The sequence below is a fragment of the Gymnoscopelus braueri genome, assembly GCF_963280865.1.
Source record: "Gymnoscopelus braueri genome assembly, chromosome: 10".
NCBI classification, from domain to species: Eukaryota; Metazoa; Chordata; class Actinopteri; order Myctophiformes; family Myctophidae; genus Gymnoscopelus; species Gymnoscopelus braueri.
The window spans coordinates 20,036,858-20,057,889 of record NC_137611.1 but is presented as its reverse complement, the minus strand read 5'-3'; the positions used below and the strand labels follow the sequence as shown (position 1 = coordinate 20,057,889).

The 21,032-nt window shown below is 39.7% G+C and overlaps 1 protein-coding gene across 1 annotated transcript in view; it reads right to left on the bottom strand.

Annotated features, from left to right (window-relative positions):
- Window positions 1-21,032, bottom strand: part of gpr158b (G protein-coupled receptor 158b) — a gene marked incomplete at both ends in the record, with an annotated part of 102,572 nt that overhangs the window by 19,977 nt on the left and 61,563 nt on the right. Inside the window, one exon of the mRNA XM_080439767.1 lies at window positions 2,519-2,628. Coding sequence (XP_080295893.1) covers window positions 2,519-2,628 — 110 coding nt within the window. The remainder of the gene's footprint in view (window positions 1-2,518; window positions 2,629-21,032) is intronic.

The following is a 21,032-nucleotide window of genomic DNA, read 5'->3' as shown; positions in this document are numbered from 1 at the left end:
AAGAGACAAGAGAAAAACATAGGACAAGACAAAGAAGACTAGACTATCAATCAATACTCAATACCCTGTGATAGAGTGGTCTACAGATGCACAGTGGTGGTCTACAGATACACTACAGTCGTCTCTAGGTGTATTAGAGTTGTCTACAGATGCACTAGAGTTGTCTTTTGACCAGGTACAGTGGTCTATAGATGCAGTACAATGGTCTACAAGACGATTTACAAGCTCTACAAGACGATTTACAACGATCTACAAGATCGGCTGTAGATTGGCTATCTTCACAATATTTATCTGTAGAACTGAGTCAAACTAAATGTAATGCCTCAACTCCTACAATTCCAAGTGCTTTTCGGGGTGGGGGATCCCCAGTTTAAATATGATTATTTTGGGGGGTCCCCAGTTCAGGGTCCCAAGAATCCAAGAACTGAGAAAATAGTAATACTTGATGAAAGTTAATAGGAGGCCAGCTTTAACAACAGCAAAACTCTCACACAACTCTCAGCAAAATCCAAGTGACATGTATTCAGTCGTAGTTCAAAGTCACAAACATTTCCGGATAAAGGGACTCAGGCACAAACGAGGAGTGCAGCGAGCCCGTGTTTGATCTCGACTTGTGTTGAAACCCCGGCGTGCTCCTCGTCGGTGCGTGAGACTTTGAAGATGGTTTTGATGTTGTTTTTGCTGTTGTTAAACTTGGCCCCCTGTTAACTTCAATTCGTCAAGCACTTTTGGCACTATGCTTTTGGATTCTTCATTCACCATGAAGACGGGAGAGAAAAACAAAACACTTTTCTGTGAATTCAGGGCATCACAGGGTGAAGTATTCCTTAAAAATGCCTCAATTCAGCAAATAGGCCCTATGTACAGGCAGATAACAAGTTACAAAAGTGTAGCCACTCATGATCAGTGTTCAGCTGGACATCACCGCAGATAAAATTGTCCATCTCACTCTTGTCTGTGAAAGTCTATCTCCCTTTCCGTCGCAGCTCTAAATGTTGTATCTCAGAGAACATACAAATATGTTATTTTTTTGTTCTCTTGTTTGATCTCCTTTCCCCCTTGCCCCCCCCCTCTTCTTCTTCCCTTTCTTTTTTCAATGGAAATAACGATACGATGGGAACTATGCGCGAAAACTTTTTTACTTCTGTAAACCTTTGATGTGACAATAAAGCTGATTCTGATTCTAAACAACGTCCCTTTGGTTACATTTCTAGGCTCTCAGAGTTAAACTGACACTCGGGATTCTACTGTGCAACTCCCCCGTGCATGGACTACATGACCTCCATTTTCGGCACGGACCTGACTGTGATGAATGCATCTAATTTCTGAGGTATATACGAGTGGGTCTGGGCCACGTGCTGACCTGAGGGGGTGGGCTCCACATCCGCCACCACACCAGGAGAAAACTAATTGGTAATTTTGTCTGTAAAAAGCTTCCAGCAGGCCTTTGACCCCCACCTTTGGTCTCAGCGCTGAAGGCCCACTCGGGAGCGTGGGGGTGCAGTGTGTGTTTGGAAATGACACTTGAACATGGAGCCTTACTGACAAGTGGAGCCCTGGAGGCGCATGTAGGCAAGAGCATTTGCATACTTGTGTGTCCATGTGTGTCCGTGTCCGTGTGTCCGTGTCCATGTGTGTCCGTGTGTGTGTGTGTGTGTGTGTGTGTGTGTGTGTGTGTGTGTGTGTGTGTGTGTGTGTGTGTGTGTGTGTGTGTGTGTGTGTGTGTGTGTGTGTGTGTGTGTGTGTGTGTGTGTGTGTGTGTGTGTGTGTGTGTGCTATAATTGTGTTTAAATTAAAAAAGGTCAACAGAGGGTAACTCAATTCCCAACTCCTCCAGAGGAGAGGAGAGGAGAGGAGAGGAGAGGAGAGGAGAGGAGAGGAGAGGAGAGGAGAGGAGAGGAGAGGAGAGGAGAGGAGAGGAGAGGAGAGGAAAGGAGAGGAGAGGAGAGGAGAGGACATTATTTGGAGTATAGACTGTATTGTTTTTACACCAAAGAGTGTTAAAGGACCATACATGATGTCATTGTCTATATTCACAGCTTTAGCCTGTCTCCACACAAAAATTACCAACTGTAGCTGTATAATTGAGGCAATGTTGAATGTTGGCTGCACATCATTGTGTTTAATAAGGGCTTGGGAGATTATCCACTCAGTCTCTATTGAACAAAGTGTTTAGAGACTGACTTGAGTATGATTATGATTATTTAAGCCAATAGTTGACACAAGAGTCAAGACAGAAAGAAGGATGCAAGGAAATGAAGAATAATTAAATAAGCCAGAGAGTGAGAAGCTACTGCATTTTCAACTGGATGTCCCAAAGCTGATATTATAAATAGCTGACCTTTTTCGCTTCTTGCACTTTTTGAATCTGAATTTCTTGCATTTGATGATACTTTGTTATATTTTATTTTCCTCATCCCATTTTCATATTGGAATGGCTCTTCGTAATGGTCGTTTGAACAAGAAGTGCCTCATAAATTGTTGGTCACCATAAAGTCACCATAAAGCTAGGTAGTACCTGTAGAGCTTCAGGACCACGGTGCCATACATGGTGGCGAAGCCGAGAAGACGCACCCACCTCAGGAGGATGCAGAGAAACACACTGGGTTGAATGTAGAGGATCAGGACCTGAAGGGGGTGGGGTGGCAGATCAGGGTTTGGACAAAACATTGACATTTAATAGATAATAATAATAATATATAGATAGATAATATGTACACGTGTACACAATCACATACGTATGCAGTACATAGGGGTGCATACACACCGACACACAGACTGTGCAACACAAGCAGAATCCTACATGGAAGCATTACACGTATCGTGAGTGTGCACATGTATGCATAATAATAATAATAATAATAATAATAATACTTTATTTGTATAGCAACTTGTATACAAAACATGCAGCTTAAAGTGTTTTATATTAAAAGTATAAACATAACAGGAACAAACCAGAAAAACTAGGAAAACAAAGTAATTTGCATTAAAAGAAGAAAAGAAGAAAAACTGTTGTGTTAATGTTTTTAAGTGTCGTTTAAAGATTTCAACAGAGCCTGCCTCTCTAATCTGGTTAGATAAGGTATTCCATCATTTGGGAGCATAACTGAAGAAAGCTGCATCTCCAAATTTTCTGCAGTAGAGAATCTAAGCCTTAGGGCTCGTGAAAGACCATGAAACGACAGGGAGTCAGTGATGTGGGCCGGTAGAATGATTTAAAAATTGCATAGACAGACACCAACCACAGAGAACTGTGTAGTTGTTTGGGGCTCGAGTATTATTTCTGGATTTGGATCGAATGCCTGCAGGACCTCATCTGCAGTGGCTGTCCGATCCTATTATCCAGTAATCTCCCCTCTCCCACGCACCGTCTCTAAGGAACAACTATGTAATGTTTATGCATTCAGACCTTTCTGTGGTTGTTTTGGGGGTTTTGGCTTTCTTTTCATGTGTCAGTTTCTAGGACACTGCCTGTATGCCTATTGCCTTTTACATTTCATGTTTAATTGTTAAGATAAGATAAGATAGATCTGTCACCTGCAGTGAATATATCCAGGTCATGCAGGAATATACATCTATCGACAATACGTATGATTGAGTATCAGTACTGTCTCATTTTGTTCTGTGTGTTCGTCCGTGCATGTTTAATGCTATGTGTGCCTGAATGCATACAGTATGTACCTGATTAGTATGTGTATGTCTTATTGTCTGACTGCGTTTCTGTGTGTGTGTGTGTGTGTGTGTTTTTTAGCCCCGCTATCGGTAGCTATAAGGATCCTGTTAAAAGATGTCAAAGTGGCCAAATCTGGTACTGCAATTGACCTCAACCAGTTCATGGGCTCAACCAATGGGCTTGACGCACGGGCTCGCTTGTGTAGGTAGTTCATGACATAGATGCATAAAGGAAACTAAAAAACGCATGCGATTCTGACCTCAGTGACTCGACGAATAAGGTAAGTAAGGTGTCCCTAGGGAAGTGACATTGAAATGAGTGGGGGGGGTGCTTCCAGATAACATATAGCTCTATGCAAATAAGATATCTAATAAAACTATGGGCAGGATTGCCATGCCATTTGCTGTGCATGTTTATGGTCCCTGGAGGATGAACCGTATCCATTTGAGTGATCCCATGACCTTTCCTCAAACCCCACCCTCAGCGTTTCAAGATTTAAAAAAATTCACTTTCACATGAGATTTCTCATAATCTAATAGATAGATTGTCATTGTAGGATGAACCCTAAGGATCTGCACTGCCTTTATAGGGGCTTCTAGCAGGGCTTTTAGACTAAGTCTTGTTTTTAGGGCATGGCACTGCAGGAGTCTAGTCTAGTCTTTTTGAAATACTTTTATTTCATCAGTCAATGGGCCTCTGACTGGGCTGAAACCTAATTTGAGTCATACATCATAGATGTGTCACAGATGACTGAATTCACAGGCTGGCCAAGATCCACAATGGAGATGATATTCCCATGTGGCACCATGGACCATGGCATTTCTCACGGTTCATTCTCCCAAATTACGGTAAGGCGGTGATGACACTCGGCGGTGAGACGAGAGGCATGCTTATGTCAATATAAAAGGATGATCGACACTGTGTTGCACCGTTCTTGCACTTGGAATGTGGTTCTCATCCGGTTGTTAAGATTGTAGCAACTTCCACTGAAGACAAAAAAACTAAAACACCTTCTTTTCTTTGTTCTTAGCATCTCTCTCAGCACATACTGTTCACACATGATTATGTTTCTCAAATCAACTCAGTCATGTGGTCTAATGGGTTCTACATAATTCAAGCAAAACTTGCACTCTTCAAACGTAAGTGAGGTCACAACCCACACACACAGTAGCCTCAATCATGATTATTCCATATATAGATTACCTCATATATAATAAATACTGTATACATAGCCAAGTAATTAGTGTGGCTGACCTAAAGGGCAACACACCATAGTACTTCATTATTTATTGAGTAACCGCAAAACTTTGGCCCGCTACTCCTCCCACAGTTTTGGCGCACAAGCCATATGTCAAATCGACCGGATTCCATATTCCAAATTTGAATCGCACGATGCATGGCCTCCGATGCTATTCCTCCCAGAATTTTCCTCGGGTCCCAACTCGCATCGGGGCAACCACACTTGTAATTTCCCAAAATTGCGCTTTTCTAGTTATCTTATTATCGTCTCTGTCAGGTGCAAGCCTCATATGTCCATGACAGTTACTTTCAGGATCAAAATTCAAAAACATTTTTTTTTGTTTTTGAATCTACAGTAGATCTATACTATACAAGCTCAAAATGCATGCTTTGCAGATTAGAGCTGGTATCACAGGTGGCATGATGTAGAGGCATTTGAGAGATTACAGGTATCCTCGCTCATTACCATCCAAGGCAACAGACACACCAACAAGCTCTTTCCATCTCCCCCCGTGGCAAAATGGAGAACATCTGTGGCCGGCTTTGCAACAGCCAATTTAAGGCTGCACTAAAGCCTCATGAAAGTGAGATTTGTGAGGAAAGGAGAAGGCGTCGGTTTCTTTCCATGATTATCATGACACTGGCACTTGTTCCTCTTTCATAAAGAGAAAAGGCGATTCAATATTCAAGAAGGATTATTTGGCTATTCACTTAAAGTTATGTGCTGTGAAATGTTGCTGTGACATGCTCCGCAGACAGTGCTAACAATATAGAAACAAAACGAGATATAATGACAGAAGGTATAATACAAGTAATACCATTTGAGATCCCTTTCCTCTCATCTAATCCTTGCATGTATCATGTAAAACGGTACCCGAGAACGACATGAGGCACTGCCTCAGAAAGATGTTAAGGCAATAAATGGAAGAATCCCTGAGCTGTGACACAAAACACATACAGAATGTGTCATCATTAAAAGGCTAAAACAAATAAATAAAAACTGAGAAGAAATGTATAGCAATTACATAGAGGATTTAGAACCCCAACATTATGTGTAATTAAACACATGGAATTCAAGTAATGAATTAACACAGGGATTTTTGTGTTTAAACCTAAAAATGCCTAGTTTCCTTAACCTCAAAGACGTTTCTGAATTCGGAAAAGTTCTCTTCTCATTAAAACTCTTCAGACGTGTTCTTCCGGCAGATCAGTTAATCACTACATTATTATGACTCTCGGTGCGTCTACACTTAACACTACGTATAAGTGAGGCATCTCGCGGGGCCAAGATTGTGTGTTGAGCACGGAGGCAGCGAGCAAGCAGCTAATTATTCTCCTGTCCCAGGATGCTGATCAAAGCCTTGCAGCCAACCAAGGCCTGCCATTTGCAGGCTGGTCATGTGAAGCCAAGTCTGTATTTTATACCCAAGAACAGGGATTATGTAAGAGTTTTTAAAATGCTAGACGACATGCGTGCCAGAGTTGGTGCGTGGGAGAGAAAATCAGTCGGTAGATCCAGAATAATGGTGAACTGGGGCCTACATTATATGCTCTTTTCTGAAATGTTGATAAGATAAACATTTAGTAATAATATTTCTAAACTTCTATCTGACACCCCCTTATGAGTGTGAAAGGGAGATTTACCACATCTAGCTTTGTGCAGTAGCAACAACAGAACAGTAAGGGACAGGTCGATTTTTAAAGAAGGGTACCCCTGGAGAAAATGTATGTGCCCTGATCTAAAATGCCATGACCCTCCCTTTGACAAAAAAATAAAAATCAATGACCCTCCCCAAGTGATAAAAAAAAAAAGATTAACCCTCCCCGCCTATAGGGGTGTCACGATATATTGTCCCATGATATAGCCTATCGTGGTATTAAAATGTGACAATAGGTATTGTCAAGATGTCATACTGTATCGTAATATATTTTTTATCATTTTTCTTTTCTTTATTTTTTTTGCCAGTGAAAGTAATAGGAGTTCTTACTGTATGGTGTATGATACGAAATGTAAAGCTTATCATAATCACAGTAATTATTAATCATGTCTTCCATCATATTCAAGATATTTTGGAGAGAAATGAAACAGACTCCAGTCACTTTCAGTTTAAAGCACTGCAGAGGGGAGGTGTTGTGTGTCAGCTGATGCTCGTTGACGCTCGTTAATGTGACATGCGTCAAAGCAGTTATGCCAGTCTGCAATCTCAAATAGGCCTACATCATTACATTACATTACATTACATTACAGTCATTTAGCAGACGCTTTTATCCAAAGCGACTTACAATAAGTGCATTCAACATAGGTAGGGAACGAAAACTACTAATCACCAGAAGTCTTTAGTGCATTATCTGCAAAAACAAGCAACCAAGAGTATACCTAGCGCTAAGGTAAAAGTGCAATATATCAGCTACCTATTTCCTTAAACAGATGAGACAAAATAGCTAAATCAAATGAGCATGAGCTAAAACAAATAAGTGAATCGACTAAACAAGATCCAATAAACAATCCAATAATCCAATAAACAATACAGCAATAGAAAACAAGCGTTCGTACAACTACATCTAATCTAAGATTGTTTACATGGTATTGTATCTGGTATTATAGATTTTTTTTTTAGCTGTTGGAAATAACTAGGCTGCGCTTGGTTTGTAAAGTCCAGATGACAAAAATATGAGGTTTATGGAATTTATAGTTATGCAGTGTTATATTATATTATATTTGTTATATTAGTGTCTATCTGTCCTCTGAAACACTGACCCTCATTTATCAACGGAGCGTATAAACCGGCTTATATTTTTCCATATATTCGGCCGTACACCAACGTCGAAGTCACATTTATCAACGAATCCTATATAGCCAATCCTAGCGTACATTGGGTCGGAGCCTTGATAAATGTCACGGCTGAAACCGAGCGTCATTTAAATAACACGCCCTTAAATATTCTCGAAACGCCGCCCTGGTTTTACGACATGGAGAATACGACCAAATAAAGCATGGAAAGCTTGTAGGCTTGTAGCCTACATGAATGACATATTATGATACCAATCACATCGCCATGAATGAGGTTTGTATATTAATGTATTTAACCCATACCGAGCAGTGCACAAGCAGTCATGTAGGATATTCCCCGTGAGACTCGGACGGGCGGCAGTGATCCCGTGCTGCCACGTTAATAAGAGATTCAATTGTCGGGTTTATATCCTTAACCCAGCCAGGTTGTGTAGCCTAACTCTCTATGACATAACTCCATAACATAGGACAAGCTACTGTAAGTTTGTAGACCTCACTGTCCATGAAAAGATGGTCGGCGCTCCCGAAAATGCTCTCGCAGAAGCGCTCGTATATTTTGAAAATAGCCAGCCTGATCGCCAGAGAATTTAGTATACATTGCACGGATCCAGTGCACGTCATTCCGTGCATAGTTGCCTAGAAACCCCGAAAATCCGTGCATATGTACGGTGAGTCCCACGGTGGGCGTAACCAGTTGCAACCCGGAAAAACCCGGAAGCAGAGCAGTCCCCACAACAAAATGTGCTGAGTAAGCTCAAGGGAACGTCGCAACGTTCGGGACGGCAACTCGCTCGCTTTAGCTCACTCGGTGGTCCCTTACGTGGCGACAGTTCCCTTGAGACTGCGTGCCTCCGAAATGGTTTAGTCCCGTTGTGAGCTTGTAGATCTGCTATTTTCAAATAGCCAATGCAGCCAGATCTGCAAGCTTAACCGAATGACTGTTAAAGCAGTTTGTTTAAATTATCATATGCCCAACATCATGTATGTATCGTGAAATTTGTGTTATCTTGACACCCCTAACCCTCCCCATCAAATACAACAACATGACCCTCCCCTATTTTCCTCCAGGGACCCCCTTCTGTAAATTTCGACTGGTCCCTTACTGAGATATGCTAGTGGTCCAGAGCTAAAAAAAAGATTGAGAACCACTGATCTATTCCTTTCCCATGGTTGCCCTTATTCTGTTCTCTTAACCGTCCTTATTAAACTCATGTTAACTGATTCATTGCAGCTGTATGAGCAAGCAGAGACATGCGATTGATTATGGGCACATTTCCTAATAATGGTGACTCAATCAGACAATGCGGTACAGTTTCCCTTGAGATTCTAACTCCGATTTCTGTGGAAGTTCTTGATATCCGACTTCCCAGTAACTGATAACATTGATGCGTCATCATATATCATACTGTTTCTCAACTAGTGGACGATAAAATAAAATAAAGTACAAATCTTCACTTTCCTACATTACTAAATGCATGGTCAGGGACCACATGCAATACCTTCACCTTAATCTAATGACTGAGGTTTGTTATGAGATATGTTTGTATTGAATGTATGCCCCTTAAAGGTTTGGGTGTGAAGCAGACAAGATTTAGCTCTATTTAAAGCAAAAGCAAGTTATTATTGTAATTTTCAATAGCCATAACGGCACAAAAAATGTACGTGAAATTATCTAATTAAATCTACAGTATTTGAATGGAAGTGGAAGATTACTGAGCTCACAAATTGATTGAGAAGTAAAAAAAACTCCCTCCAAACTCTTTGAATACACTGGATGTGTCAAATGCAGATATCAGCATAAAGTCAGCAGAAAAATGCATCATTACCCCCCCCCCCCCTCCCACACAAAGAGCTCAACTCTAAACCACAACAATGGCAGACAACATTAATCCGGTAAGTAAGCTTTTTCCACATCGGTTATCGTTTTTTATATATATATATATAAATATATATATGTTATTGGTATAATATTTATATTATACCACGGTTTTATACCAAGATTTATTTGATTAGGCAATCATTATGTGACACAATTCACTTCCCTAAGAAATTTGTGCTATATTACCTAATGTGATAGGACAACTTAACTGATTATGATGATGATGACGATGCTGTTGAGGATTATAAATGTGTCATTGTCATGTGTCCACTAGTGTCATTTTCCTGTGCCATTCAAAGCCAACATGCCAAGGGGTTTTCCCATTGGCAGCTCCATCTCAATCGAAGGCAAGCCGAACTGCGATGCTGAAAGGTGCATAGATGACATATAAATGTCTGTCTGTCTGTCTGTCTGTCTGTCTGTCTGTCTGTCTGTCTGTCTGTCTGTCTGTCTGTCTGTCTGTCTGTCTGGTGAGGTAATAAATAGCTGACAATTCTAGAGGCTCTAGCAGTATTGTACCTTTTCCTATATTAGAATATCCAACGTTTTTGTAAATATTTGCCTCACAAACAGGAAATACCCTTGCTTCATATTATGCAATGTTTGTATTTAATATATAGATGGATAGACAGACAGACAGACGGACAGACAAACAAATAGATATATAGATGGATAGTCACACTATACTAAACATCACAACACCCTTGTGCTATGTTAACAATACCACCTTGTGATCGTGTGAACACTTCTTATCTGCGAGAGACGAGAGATGTTTATGGTATTAAGAACAAAAATCACATCAGGAGAAAGTCTGTTAACCTCTTTTCCATCTTAGATTCATAATTGACCTTCTTTTCACCGGGGGCATCGCGTTTCATATCAACCCGAGGTTCTGCGTGGACCAAGTGGTGCGCAACAGTCTGTTGGATGGGAAATGGGGTAAAGAGGAGAAACATGGACCCATGCCCTTCAAAAGAAACGAGACATTTGTGGTACACTATAGCTTAATACCCAATACATTTAATTTGTGTTTGAGCTTGTACATCGGCTATTTTTGTCCCTGTGATGTTGTGAACCCTAATACCATCATGTGTGTTTTATAGTTGAAAATCAAGGCTGAACATACAGCCTACAGCGTCATGGTGAACGATGTGGAAGTCTTTAACTACAACTACCGCTACAATGAAATGCATTGCATCGACACAGTGCACGTGCACGGTGACCTGAAACTTATCTATGTGGATACAGCCACGAACGTCCAATCATGATGACATCGTCTACAGGATCATTCTAAGCTTTATTCTACAACTTTGTATGATGCTAATGTTTTGTTATCATTTCATGATTTTATTGAATGGTCAATTGTCAATTTTAGCATCAAATATTAATTGATTCTCAAGAATAAAGTCTATTGCATCAATAATCAATCTTAGAAAGGCTCCCCCCCCCCCTCATCAAACAACAAAATGGGTTATGTGAAATATGTGAAACTGTTTCTGCTTCACTCCTAGAGTGGGTTAGATCTTGACTGCATTAAAGACCCTGTAAACCGGAAGTACCCTAACCCAGTATGAGTAGGACTATAAGCTGTTTTGTGTATTAAAATTTTTCTCAGACCACAGAATAATAACTAATAAACCACCCAGCCAAATTAGAGTGATAAAAAAAGACGGAAAAGACGGTTTCAAAGTCATGAAAAATAAGCTGTGGTTCATGCCTTTCGGCCTGGCGAAGACAATTAGGCTTTACTTGTAGGGCTGCAACTAACAATTACAATTACAGTTTAGGCATTTTGCAGACGCTCTTAATCCAGAGCGATTTACAGTAAGCAAGGACAACACAAGGTAATACATCAAATGCATAGAAATAGTAAGATAAATCATAGAAACCAAGAACATATCAGTCTTACAGTAGAATATCAAAAAAATCTATAATCTGTACAAACTATACACACTATAGGATGCCGTTATTAGTGTAGATATACATTTAGGAGTGGATTATGTGTCCAGATGCCTGTCAGACAGTCAGACAATGCTGCTCCGCAGGTCTAGTATGGAATAAACGGGCGCAGCCAAAGTCAACAACTGGTCTCGACCAGACGTGAGATCTCAGCGTACGGTAGGATCATGCACGTGCACACATAGACATGAAAGGGGGCTTCAGCCCCTGCCCTTTTACCCGTCGGCAAAAAAGTGCCCTCTCCAGACAATTCTTTTTTTTTTTTTTTTTTTTACCCAAAAATATATTTCAACTGCCCCTTGCGGCCTATCGGTAAAGCTGACGGAAATGTCAGTGGATGTGTTGGATGCAGCTCAAAGTGAACTTTCCTCAGGTATCTAGTTTGTCGCCGTACTATGGAGTTACATTTGTGTCTTTATAAACCAAACAAAAGAAAAACATTTGAGAGAGAAAAAATATAAACAGAGCAAAGAATAGTTTTCAATGAAAACGAATTAAAACAGCAAGCAAAAAATAATAATTTGTAAGCAAAGGAAATTATATAAACAGAACAACAAAATATTTGTAATTAAAACAAATTAAAAACGCAATCAAAAAAATATATTTGCAAGCAAAAAAATATAAGATTTGAAAGAAAATAAAAAATAATTGAGAACAAAACTTTTAATTCAAGAGTGAAAAAATAAGGAAAAACTGTTTAAACTACATAAAACAAAATACTTAGTAAAATGTTTGGGTAATAAAATGTTTTTAATGTTTTTTCCCTCATTTGCGAATGAAAGTTGTTTTTTTCTGATAGCAAAATGCCTTCTCTCTCAAAACTTTTTTTTCTCTCTCTTGGATTTTTTTGTGTGAGGGGTTAAAGTTCAGAAGGCGGGTCCTACGCTGATAGATGTAAGACACCTCTCCATTGGTCACTTGGAGTCTGAGTGACAGCTCCCCCTTCCTTATGTAGTTTGTTGAATGCAGGGATGGAGGTGTGTTACGGCCAGCATGGTTTTTTGATTGATTGAATTATTAGCAGTTTGCAAAAAAAACAAAAAAACATGAAAGTATAATGCAAGGTCAGCTAAGAGTATTTAAAACCCAAGAAAGATGACTTGTTTCCATTGGGGTCCTTTGTACTCAATTCATAGAGACATTTAATGACAGACAGATATACACTACTATGCAAAACATCATAAAAACTAAAACAAAACAAATATGTACAGTAAACAGTTTGAGTAAACAGATTGATGGAATACTTTATTAACAGTAGGATACAGAGGTACAATTGTACAATGATTGTTATAAGGATAACACAAAAAGGCTTGTTTCCATTGTGGTCCTCTGGGACTGAGGTCAGAGCTCCATCCCAGCTCTGGGCGCTACACTATTCGTTACAATATTGAGCATTTTAGGCTATTAGCAATTCAGATGATTCCCTAATGTTAGGTTTCTGTTCTACTTACAGTTTGTGATCTGTATTTAAAATTGTTGTATTGTTGTTACTGTTATAGTAGGCCAGTGGTTCCCAAACTTGGGATCGGGACCCTCAGAGGGGGTCCCCAGATTAGCTTAAGTTAGCAGATCCCCTGGGCTAGTCCACACGTGGTAAACATGGTGAAAATATATTACTAAGGTGTAATATTACTAAGTGAAAATATATTACTAAGGTGTAATATTGACAATTGTGTGAAGATATATTACTAAGGTACACATGTAATATTGGCAATTGTGTGAAGTGTGGATATTTCTTTAGCTGTGTTGTAGAGGACAGTGGCCACTACATTTAAGTTATATTCATTTGTGTTGTAGTTGTGCATAGATAAGTCTATGCACACTGCATTTTATTATCTGCAATTGTATACTGAGAACGAGCCTTTGCTTTTATTTTATTTTATTTTATTTTTGTTTGCTTTATTGTTAAATTGGTTCTAACTGTAATTGTATTCTTGCTCTGTAAAGCACTTTGAGCTGCATTTCATGTCATGAAAGGTGCTATACAAATAAAGTTTATTATTATTATTATTATTATTATTAATGGGCAACATTGTTTTCTCTCTCAACAGTAAACAAACCAACATATACAGTATAAGTGTATACAGGGTAACACATTTCTAAAGTGACAATTTAATGACTTTTAAGACCTTTTTAAAGGCATTGTGCGCTTGTTGTTCGGCTATTTTCACAATATTTATCTGTGGAAACGAGTCAAACTAAATCTAATGCCTACAATTTCAAGTGCTTGTCAGGGTGGGTGGTCCCCAGTTCAAGTATGATTATTTTGGGGGGTCCCCAGTTCAAATATGATTATTTTAGGGATTCACAGCCTGAAACATTTGGGAACCCTTGAAGTTATAAAATAAAGCTACATTATTTTATGTTATATTTGTTATTCTAATTAAGGCAAGGCTGAAGTGACTGGCCTACTGGCCAGGCCCATTCCAGATAGACTGCTTTGGAAACGTTTCGTCTGATAGTGTGCTTACTTTATGATTAAATGCCACATGCATTTTTTCAACCTGCCAACCTTAAATCCTAACAAATGCAGTTCTAACTTAGTATGCAGAAGCACTTTTTGTTTTGGCATTCTCGTCCAGCATTTCAGTATACACAGACAAGGCCTAAGTTGAGCAGAAATCTATTTATCCAACATTGACTTTCCTATAATTAGCATAAACTGCATTCGAAGGTCAAATTAACAGATATAGCAATTCACAATGTATTCATACAACTACATTTTCAGTGAATTGTTTATTAAAATACATTTTAACCAAAATGTGGGCTATATCGTATGCCATCGTATGCTAACCCTAACATCGACAATTAACACCGATTTACAAATGGTCTGAGTTTATATTATTTCCCCAAATCCATCTGTGTGAATGTGGTAGAAGCTGTTGTAGAACTTGTTACTTGGGTTCACATAAACTTTAAACACTGTGACACACTTGCCATTTGTAGAGCAGTTGTAGAGCAGATTTGAAAGAAGAAAAACATTTTAAAACAGTTACACTGCCAGTGCCCTTAAAAAGTGCAATCATTTCAAACGTTAGGGAGGGTAAGTGATTTTCTTTTGTTAAAATAAGTGTTAAATAGCTCTACATTCTGATAGTACTCATTGCTATATAGAGTGTTCAGTAACATCTCTCCGGCTCTCTAAAGCCGCTTTTCCATCACAGCTTAAGCACGACACTAGCAGAAAATGCATGCTCAGGTTGGGATGCCAATTTTATCCAATCAGGATAGAGACCTCAGTCAAGATACAGAAGTGAAATTGGAAGTGATGACACAAATAAATGAGCAGACAAAATTGGACCTGAAACACTTTTAAAATGGGTTAGGGTAAGAGGTTCATAATCTGCCAAGTTTTCCTTTAAGTTTGTATCCTTAACACAAGTAAAAATTTACAATGGACTGGAGTAAGAAAGTGACAATGTACAGTTATTTACAAGTTACACTCTGTCAAAGCTTGCACCGTTAATGTCCGAAAGCAAGTTGGTCTTAAAAGACTCGTAATCTTCAAGGTGGGCTGTTGGAAGTGTTACAAGCACTAACAATGGGATAACAAACAGTGTGGCCTGGCCTGTGGACTAGACAGTTGTGGTCAACTATTTTGAATTTCTTTCTCTCCGACACCAGCAAATGCCTGTGTCCCTGCCCAGCCAGCCACTGCATCACCATGACTCTCTCCCTCAGCCGCATCTTCTGGTTGTACATCTTAGAAAGGACAAAAGATCAACATCTGAAGTAACAAGTTTCAAAGCTTAAAAAAATATACCAATAAACGTAAAGAGAGCAATTATGTTAAACTCATTCACAAGAATCACCAATAAAATACACAGCGGACCAAATATGATTATGAACGGAAACTGTATTATTTGTCTGACAGTCCGATATCCAGATAATGAAATTGTGTTGTGCTACTGACAAGATACACTACGATCACTTGAGAACATTGCTTGCCCTGTACCCGGTTAGTTAGTGGCCCCACTTCTTCTCTTTATGAAAACAAACAAGAAACTACGGAGCTTGCACAAAAACTAATTTCACCCACTGTTTTACACCTGTAAACCTGTGATTTGACAATAAAGATGATTGTGACAAAGATTATTCTGATTCTAAAATCGGTTAAAATCTGGGTATATTATGTGGTGTATGAGGACAGGGTTTCTCAAAGTGGGTGCCGCAAGGGGTGCCGCAAAATACTTTGATAATGTTTGGAATGTCAATATATCAATATCACTTCAGTTTAACACTTCGAACCGCTACTCTTAATAAAACGGACTTGAGGGCTTACGAATGCTTAAGTCAGGGGTCTGAGGGTCCGTCACCGTAACCCCAAGGGGGCCCTCAGAGTTACGACGGGGGGCTACCAAATTCTTTTTTTTTTTTACATTAACCACTTGAACCCTAGCATCCCTGCCTACACTGAAGAGAACTTTAGCCAAAAATAGCAGATCTACAAGCTCACAGCACCTCGCACTGCAAGCTTGTAGATCTATCTGCTATTTTTGGGAACGTTGTTTGGTGTAGAGGGAAAAAAGAGCAGACCAAGTACAGAGTGAAAGGTCAAGTTTACTAAGTATTTGAGGGCTGAAGTAGTTAAATGTCTGAAAATACACATGAATCCAACATGACAGTGTCTGTCAAACTGAAGCTATCTATGAAATATATGAAAAAGTTTAATCTTAATTTTATACAGTATGTATTGGGGGCCCTGCTTATCTTTCTCTGAGCTAGGGGGTCCTTGGCCTGAAAAGTGCTGAAGACCCCTGGCTTAAGTTTCATACTCATTTGGGTTCCCAGAACAACAATTATGTCAATATATAAATAGTTACGCAAACGTCAGAATGTACCTGTTTGGATGCGTCGTAGTTGAGAGCCTAGAACACTGAGCTGCACTTTTAATTTACTCAATGATAACATTTGCATCACATGACGCAAAAATAATTGCAGCATATCACAATAAGAGCATAAACTAACGTTATAGATGATTGACCTGGTAACTGGAGTAGCTACATAATATACATGCAACGACATGCTGCAGGCTGGCAATAGCCGTTGGATGCGCAAGTGACGGCCACTAGCAGCACAATAATGTATTTTAACTTACTACATCTTATATCATTAAATTAAATAAAGTCGCCATAGGCCTAATATGTGAAAAAGTTAAAAGGAGGGAAGTTAAAATACTTACGCACTGACTATCTGTCAAATTTCGCAGCACAAAAATCTGCCACAGCTGGAGAAATGTACTGGGAGCCGGAGTGGAATGTTGTTGTTGTTGGCTGGGAGGGTAAAGTTGTCAAGCTGTCACTCAGACTCCGAGTGACCAATGGAGAGGTGTCTTACATCTATCAGCGTAGGACTCGCCTTCTGAACTTTAACCCCTCACACAAAAAAAATCCAAGAGAGAGAAAAAAAAATCGAGACCAAAGACATAGGTTTTGAGAGAGAAGGCATTTTGCAATCAGAAAAAAACTACTTTCGTTCGCAAATGAGGAAAAAAAACATTAAAAACATTTTATTTAGCACAACACATTTTAATTACCCAAACATTTTACTAAGTATTTTGTTTTATGTAGTTTTAACAGTTTTTCATTATTTTTTTACTCTTGAATTTTAAAAGTTTTGTTCTAAATTATTTTTAATTTTCTTTCAAATCTTGTATTTCTTTGCTTGCAAATATATATTTTTGCTTGCAAATATATTTTTTTGATTGCGTTTTTAATTTGTTTTAATTAAAAATATTTTGTTGTTCTGTTTATATAATTTCCTTTGCTTACAAATTATATTTTTTTGCTTGCTGTTTTAATTCGTTTTCATTCAAAACTATTCTTTGCTCTGTTTATATTTTTTCTCTCTCAAATGTTTTTCTTTTGTTTGGTTAATAAAGACACAAATGTAACTCCATACCGTACGACCTTCCTAGCCTGTGTTATTAAAGAAAAACGGGTGACAAATGACCAAAACTCAATCGAAAATCGCGATCGAAAACCGGCGAAAGTGGCCGTTTTCAAGTTGTTTTGGCCATTATCTCTGGAACAGAAGGTCCAATCTGCTCAGTTCAAAGCTTGTTGAGTGCGTGACTTTGAGGACATTAAGCACGTTATGATACTGTTTCGGGTTTTTGGGCCTACAAGTATGGTAATTGTTCGTAAAGTCCAATAGGTGCCCTTGAGAAATTCCAGCCCCTGCCTCTCCAAATCCTTCTGCACGTCCCTGGGTAGGATGAAGCCAACGTCAGGATATATTGATAAATGCCGAAAGTTGCGGTGATCTCGCCGTACGCCCATTATTTGGTCTGCGCCGCGTTGATAAATGAGGGCCAATGGGTTTATAGTTAGTGAGAACTTCACTTCTCCCTTAAGCTTGCACAAATGTATTTATTTGTGTGTACAAAGCTTTTGATTGATTGATTGAAATTTTTATTAGGCAAAAGAATGTAAAACAACACAGTTACATTTATAATGCTTTTGTCTAAAAGGTCCGGCCAAAAAAGTCCTTGCGGACTTGTTTCCGTTGGGGTCCTTGAGTTAATTTCATAGACATATATAGTAGCAACCAAACAGTTCAAAAATCAACATGAAAATACAGATAATACAGAAAAAGTACCACTATGTACAAAAAAAGCATTTAAAAATATATGTACAAAAAGAAAGGGGGGGGGAAGCATGGAAAAATAAAAAATTATATACAAAAAAAGCATGAGGAAATACAAAATATGTACAAAAAGAGGAGGGGGGGGGGTCGTCTGTCTACAGGGAAACTGGTACTAGCTCCTCTTTCGGCCTCCAGAAAGATGGGTTTTTAGGGCAGTTTTGAATGAGCCCAGCGAACTGCATTTTTTGAGGGATGGGGTTAGACTATTCCATTCCTTGGTGGCTGTGCTATAGAAGGAGAATTTGCCCATGTTTGTTTTATGGGTGGGTGGTACCAGATTGTTGTTTACGCTCCCTCTAGTTTCGTGGCTGTGGGTGTCACTAACTTTTTCGAGGTATTTATACAGATATGCGGGTATAGGGGGCATATCGGGCAAATCTGCATTTACAATTTTGAAGACCAGACCCATTTTTAGTTGTTTAACCCTGTCTTCCACCCTGAGCCAGCCTAGGCTGGCAAAGTGAATGGGAGAGAGGTGGGTCATGGGCCCCAGTCCGAGAAGTAGTCGGATCAGTTTGTTTTGGGAGGTTTGAAGCTTAGTCTGCAGTGACACTGAGGTGTTGGAGTACCAAGAGGAGCTAGCATAGTCAAAAAGGGGCTGAATCAGGGCCCCTGAGAGGGTCCTGAGGGCCTGAGGGTTGACAAAAGAGGAAACTCTGCCCATAAATCTGGTTCTCTGGTTTACTCCTTTGACCACCTTTGTTGCCATGCTTTCACCTGACAGGTATTTGTCCAGAATACATCCCAAATAGGTAATCTCTTCTTTGCTAGTGATGATTGTGTCATCGACTTTGACCTTGAAGTCATTTACCTTCATTTTACTGAGGGAATGTTTGGTCCCAAATAGGATGGATTCAGTTTTCCCAAGGTGTAGAGACAGTTTGTTATCGGTAAGCCAGGTACGGATTTTTGAGAGTTCAGAGCTGAGAGCTTCCTCAACTTGCAACTTGTCCTCACCCGAGATCAGGAGTGCCGAGTCATCAGCGAACAGGAACAGTTTGCAGTTACAGGCAGCATTCATGTCGTTAATGTATAGAAGGAACAGTAACGGCCCTAGAATGCTGCCTTGAGGAACCCCGCAGCTCACCGGGAGGGATGAGGACATGGTTCCGTTGATGTCAACCACTTGTTCTCTACCCTCCAAGTAAGATCTCATCCAATTTAGTGATGTGCAATCAAAACCAATCGCCCTCAGCTTATCAAGTAGAATTGCGTGGTTTACAGTGTCAAACGCCTTTTGGAGGTCCAGCATGACCATGCCACAGTATTTGCCCGAGTCTACCTCACGTTTGATGTAGTCGGTCAAATATAGTAGGCATGTGTCAGTGGAGTGGGATGTTCTGAAGCCTGATTGGAATTCAAACAACAGTTTACGCTCGCTGAGGTAGCTGTTGATTTGTTCTTGGATTGATCGCTCTATAACCTTTGAGATGGAACAAAGGATGGAAACAGGCCTATAGTTGCCAGGATCTAGTTTGCTTCCTTTTTTAAATAGAGGGATTACTCTTGCCAACTTGAATTCTTGTGGGACGTGACACTGACTGATGGATAAGTTTGTAATGTGGGCTACTATGGGAGCAATGGAGACCGCTGCGTCTCTGAGGAATCTGGTGGGGATGTTGTCAAGGCCGGTGGCCTTGTTTGGCTGTAGGGCGAGGAGTTTGTTTTGCACATCAACAGTCAATACAGGTTTGAAAAAGAAGGAATCTTTTTTAGCCCCTAGTTTCTCATAGTGAGCTTGAATGTGGTCGGGGCCATACAGACCTGAATGCTGAGGGAGTTTGCTTACCAACTGGGTTGCAACTGTGGTGAAGAAACTGTTAAAACAGTCCGCTACCAATTGCTTGTCGGTAGTGAGCGAGCCACTTGAAATAATGCAAATGTTTGTAGATTTAGTCTGAATCTTTCCGTTGCAGCCTAATTGTTTTAGTGCCTCCCACAGTTTTTGTGGGTGGCTTTTGTTTGCCTCTATGTTCTCATTTAAGAAATTCTTTTTGGCATTTCTGATCAATTTAGTAACTACATTTCGTAGATTTCTGCACTTTTCAAGTAGCTGCTCACTTTTGTTTTTCCTGAGCTCGGAGTAGCTTTTGTTCCTGAGTTTGATGGCATTCAAAATGTCACCCTTCATCCAAGGTTCTGTGCTAGCTTTGACCCTCACCACCTTTGTGGGTGCGATGTTATCAAGTACACACAAAAAAGCTTTTTTGAAACAGGACCAGGACTCCTCCACAGAGGTGCAATTTAGGACATGGGACCAGTCCATTTTTCCAAGAGCTGTTGTTAGAAGATCACTTGAGTAGTGTTTCATAGACCTGCAGCTGATTGTCCTGTGACAATAAGCTCCAGGTCCGTGAATCTTCCGTGTGCAGAAAATGATATTGTGATCACTTAAGCTACACTCAATCACTCCACTCTTGGAAATTCTGGATTGGTCCGTTGTCAACACTAGGTCTATGATTGATTGAGAAGCAATGCCTACCCTTGTAAAATGCTTTATCAGCTGGGTAAAGCTGTGCAGGTCACAGAACTTTCTGAGGGACTTAAAGGTAGCTGAGTCTTTCTTCAGAACACAGGTGTTAAAGTCACCAATTAAAACCGTCTCAGAGTTTCCTAAACCCGCCACATGATCCTCAATCAAGTCATAAAAAGCATTTTGATCTGGGGGTCTGTAGATGGCGCCAATTATCAGTGGTTTTGCATGTGGGTATAAAATTTTGACCCAGACCGATTCAGTGGGGTTGTTATCCATATCTGGGATCACATCGTAAATAATGTCTGATCTCACATAGATGCAAACCCCACCCCCAGAGAGATTTCTGTCTTTTCTGATGACATTGTAG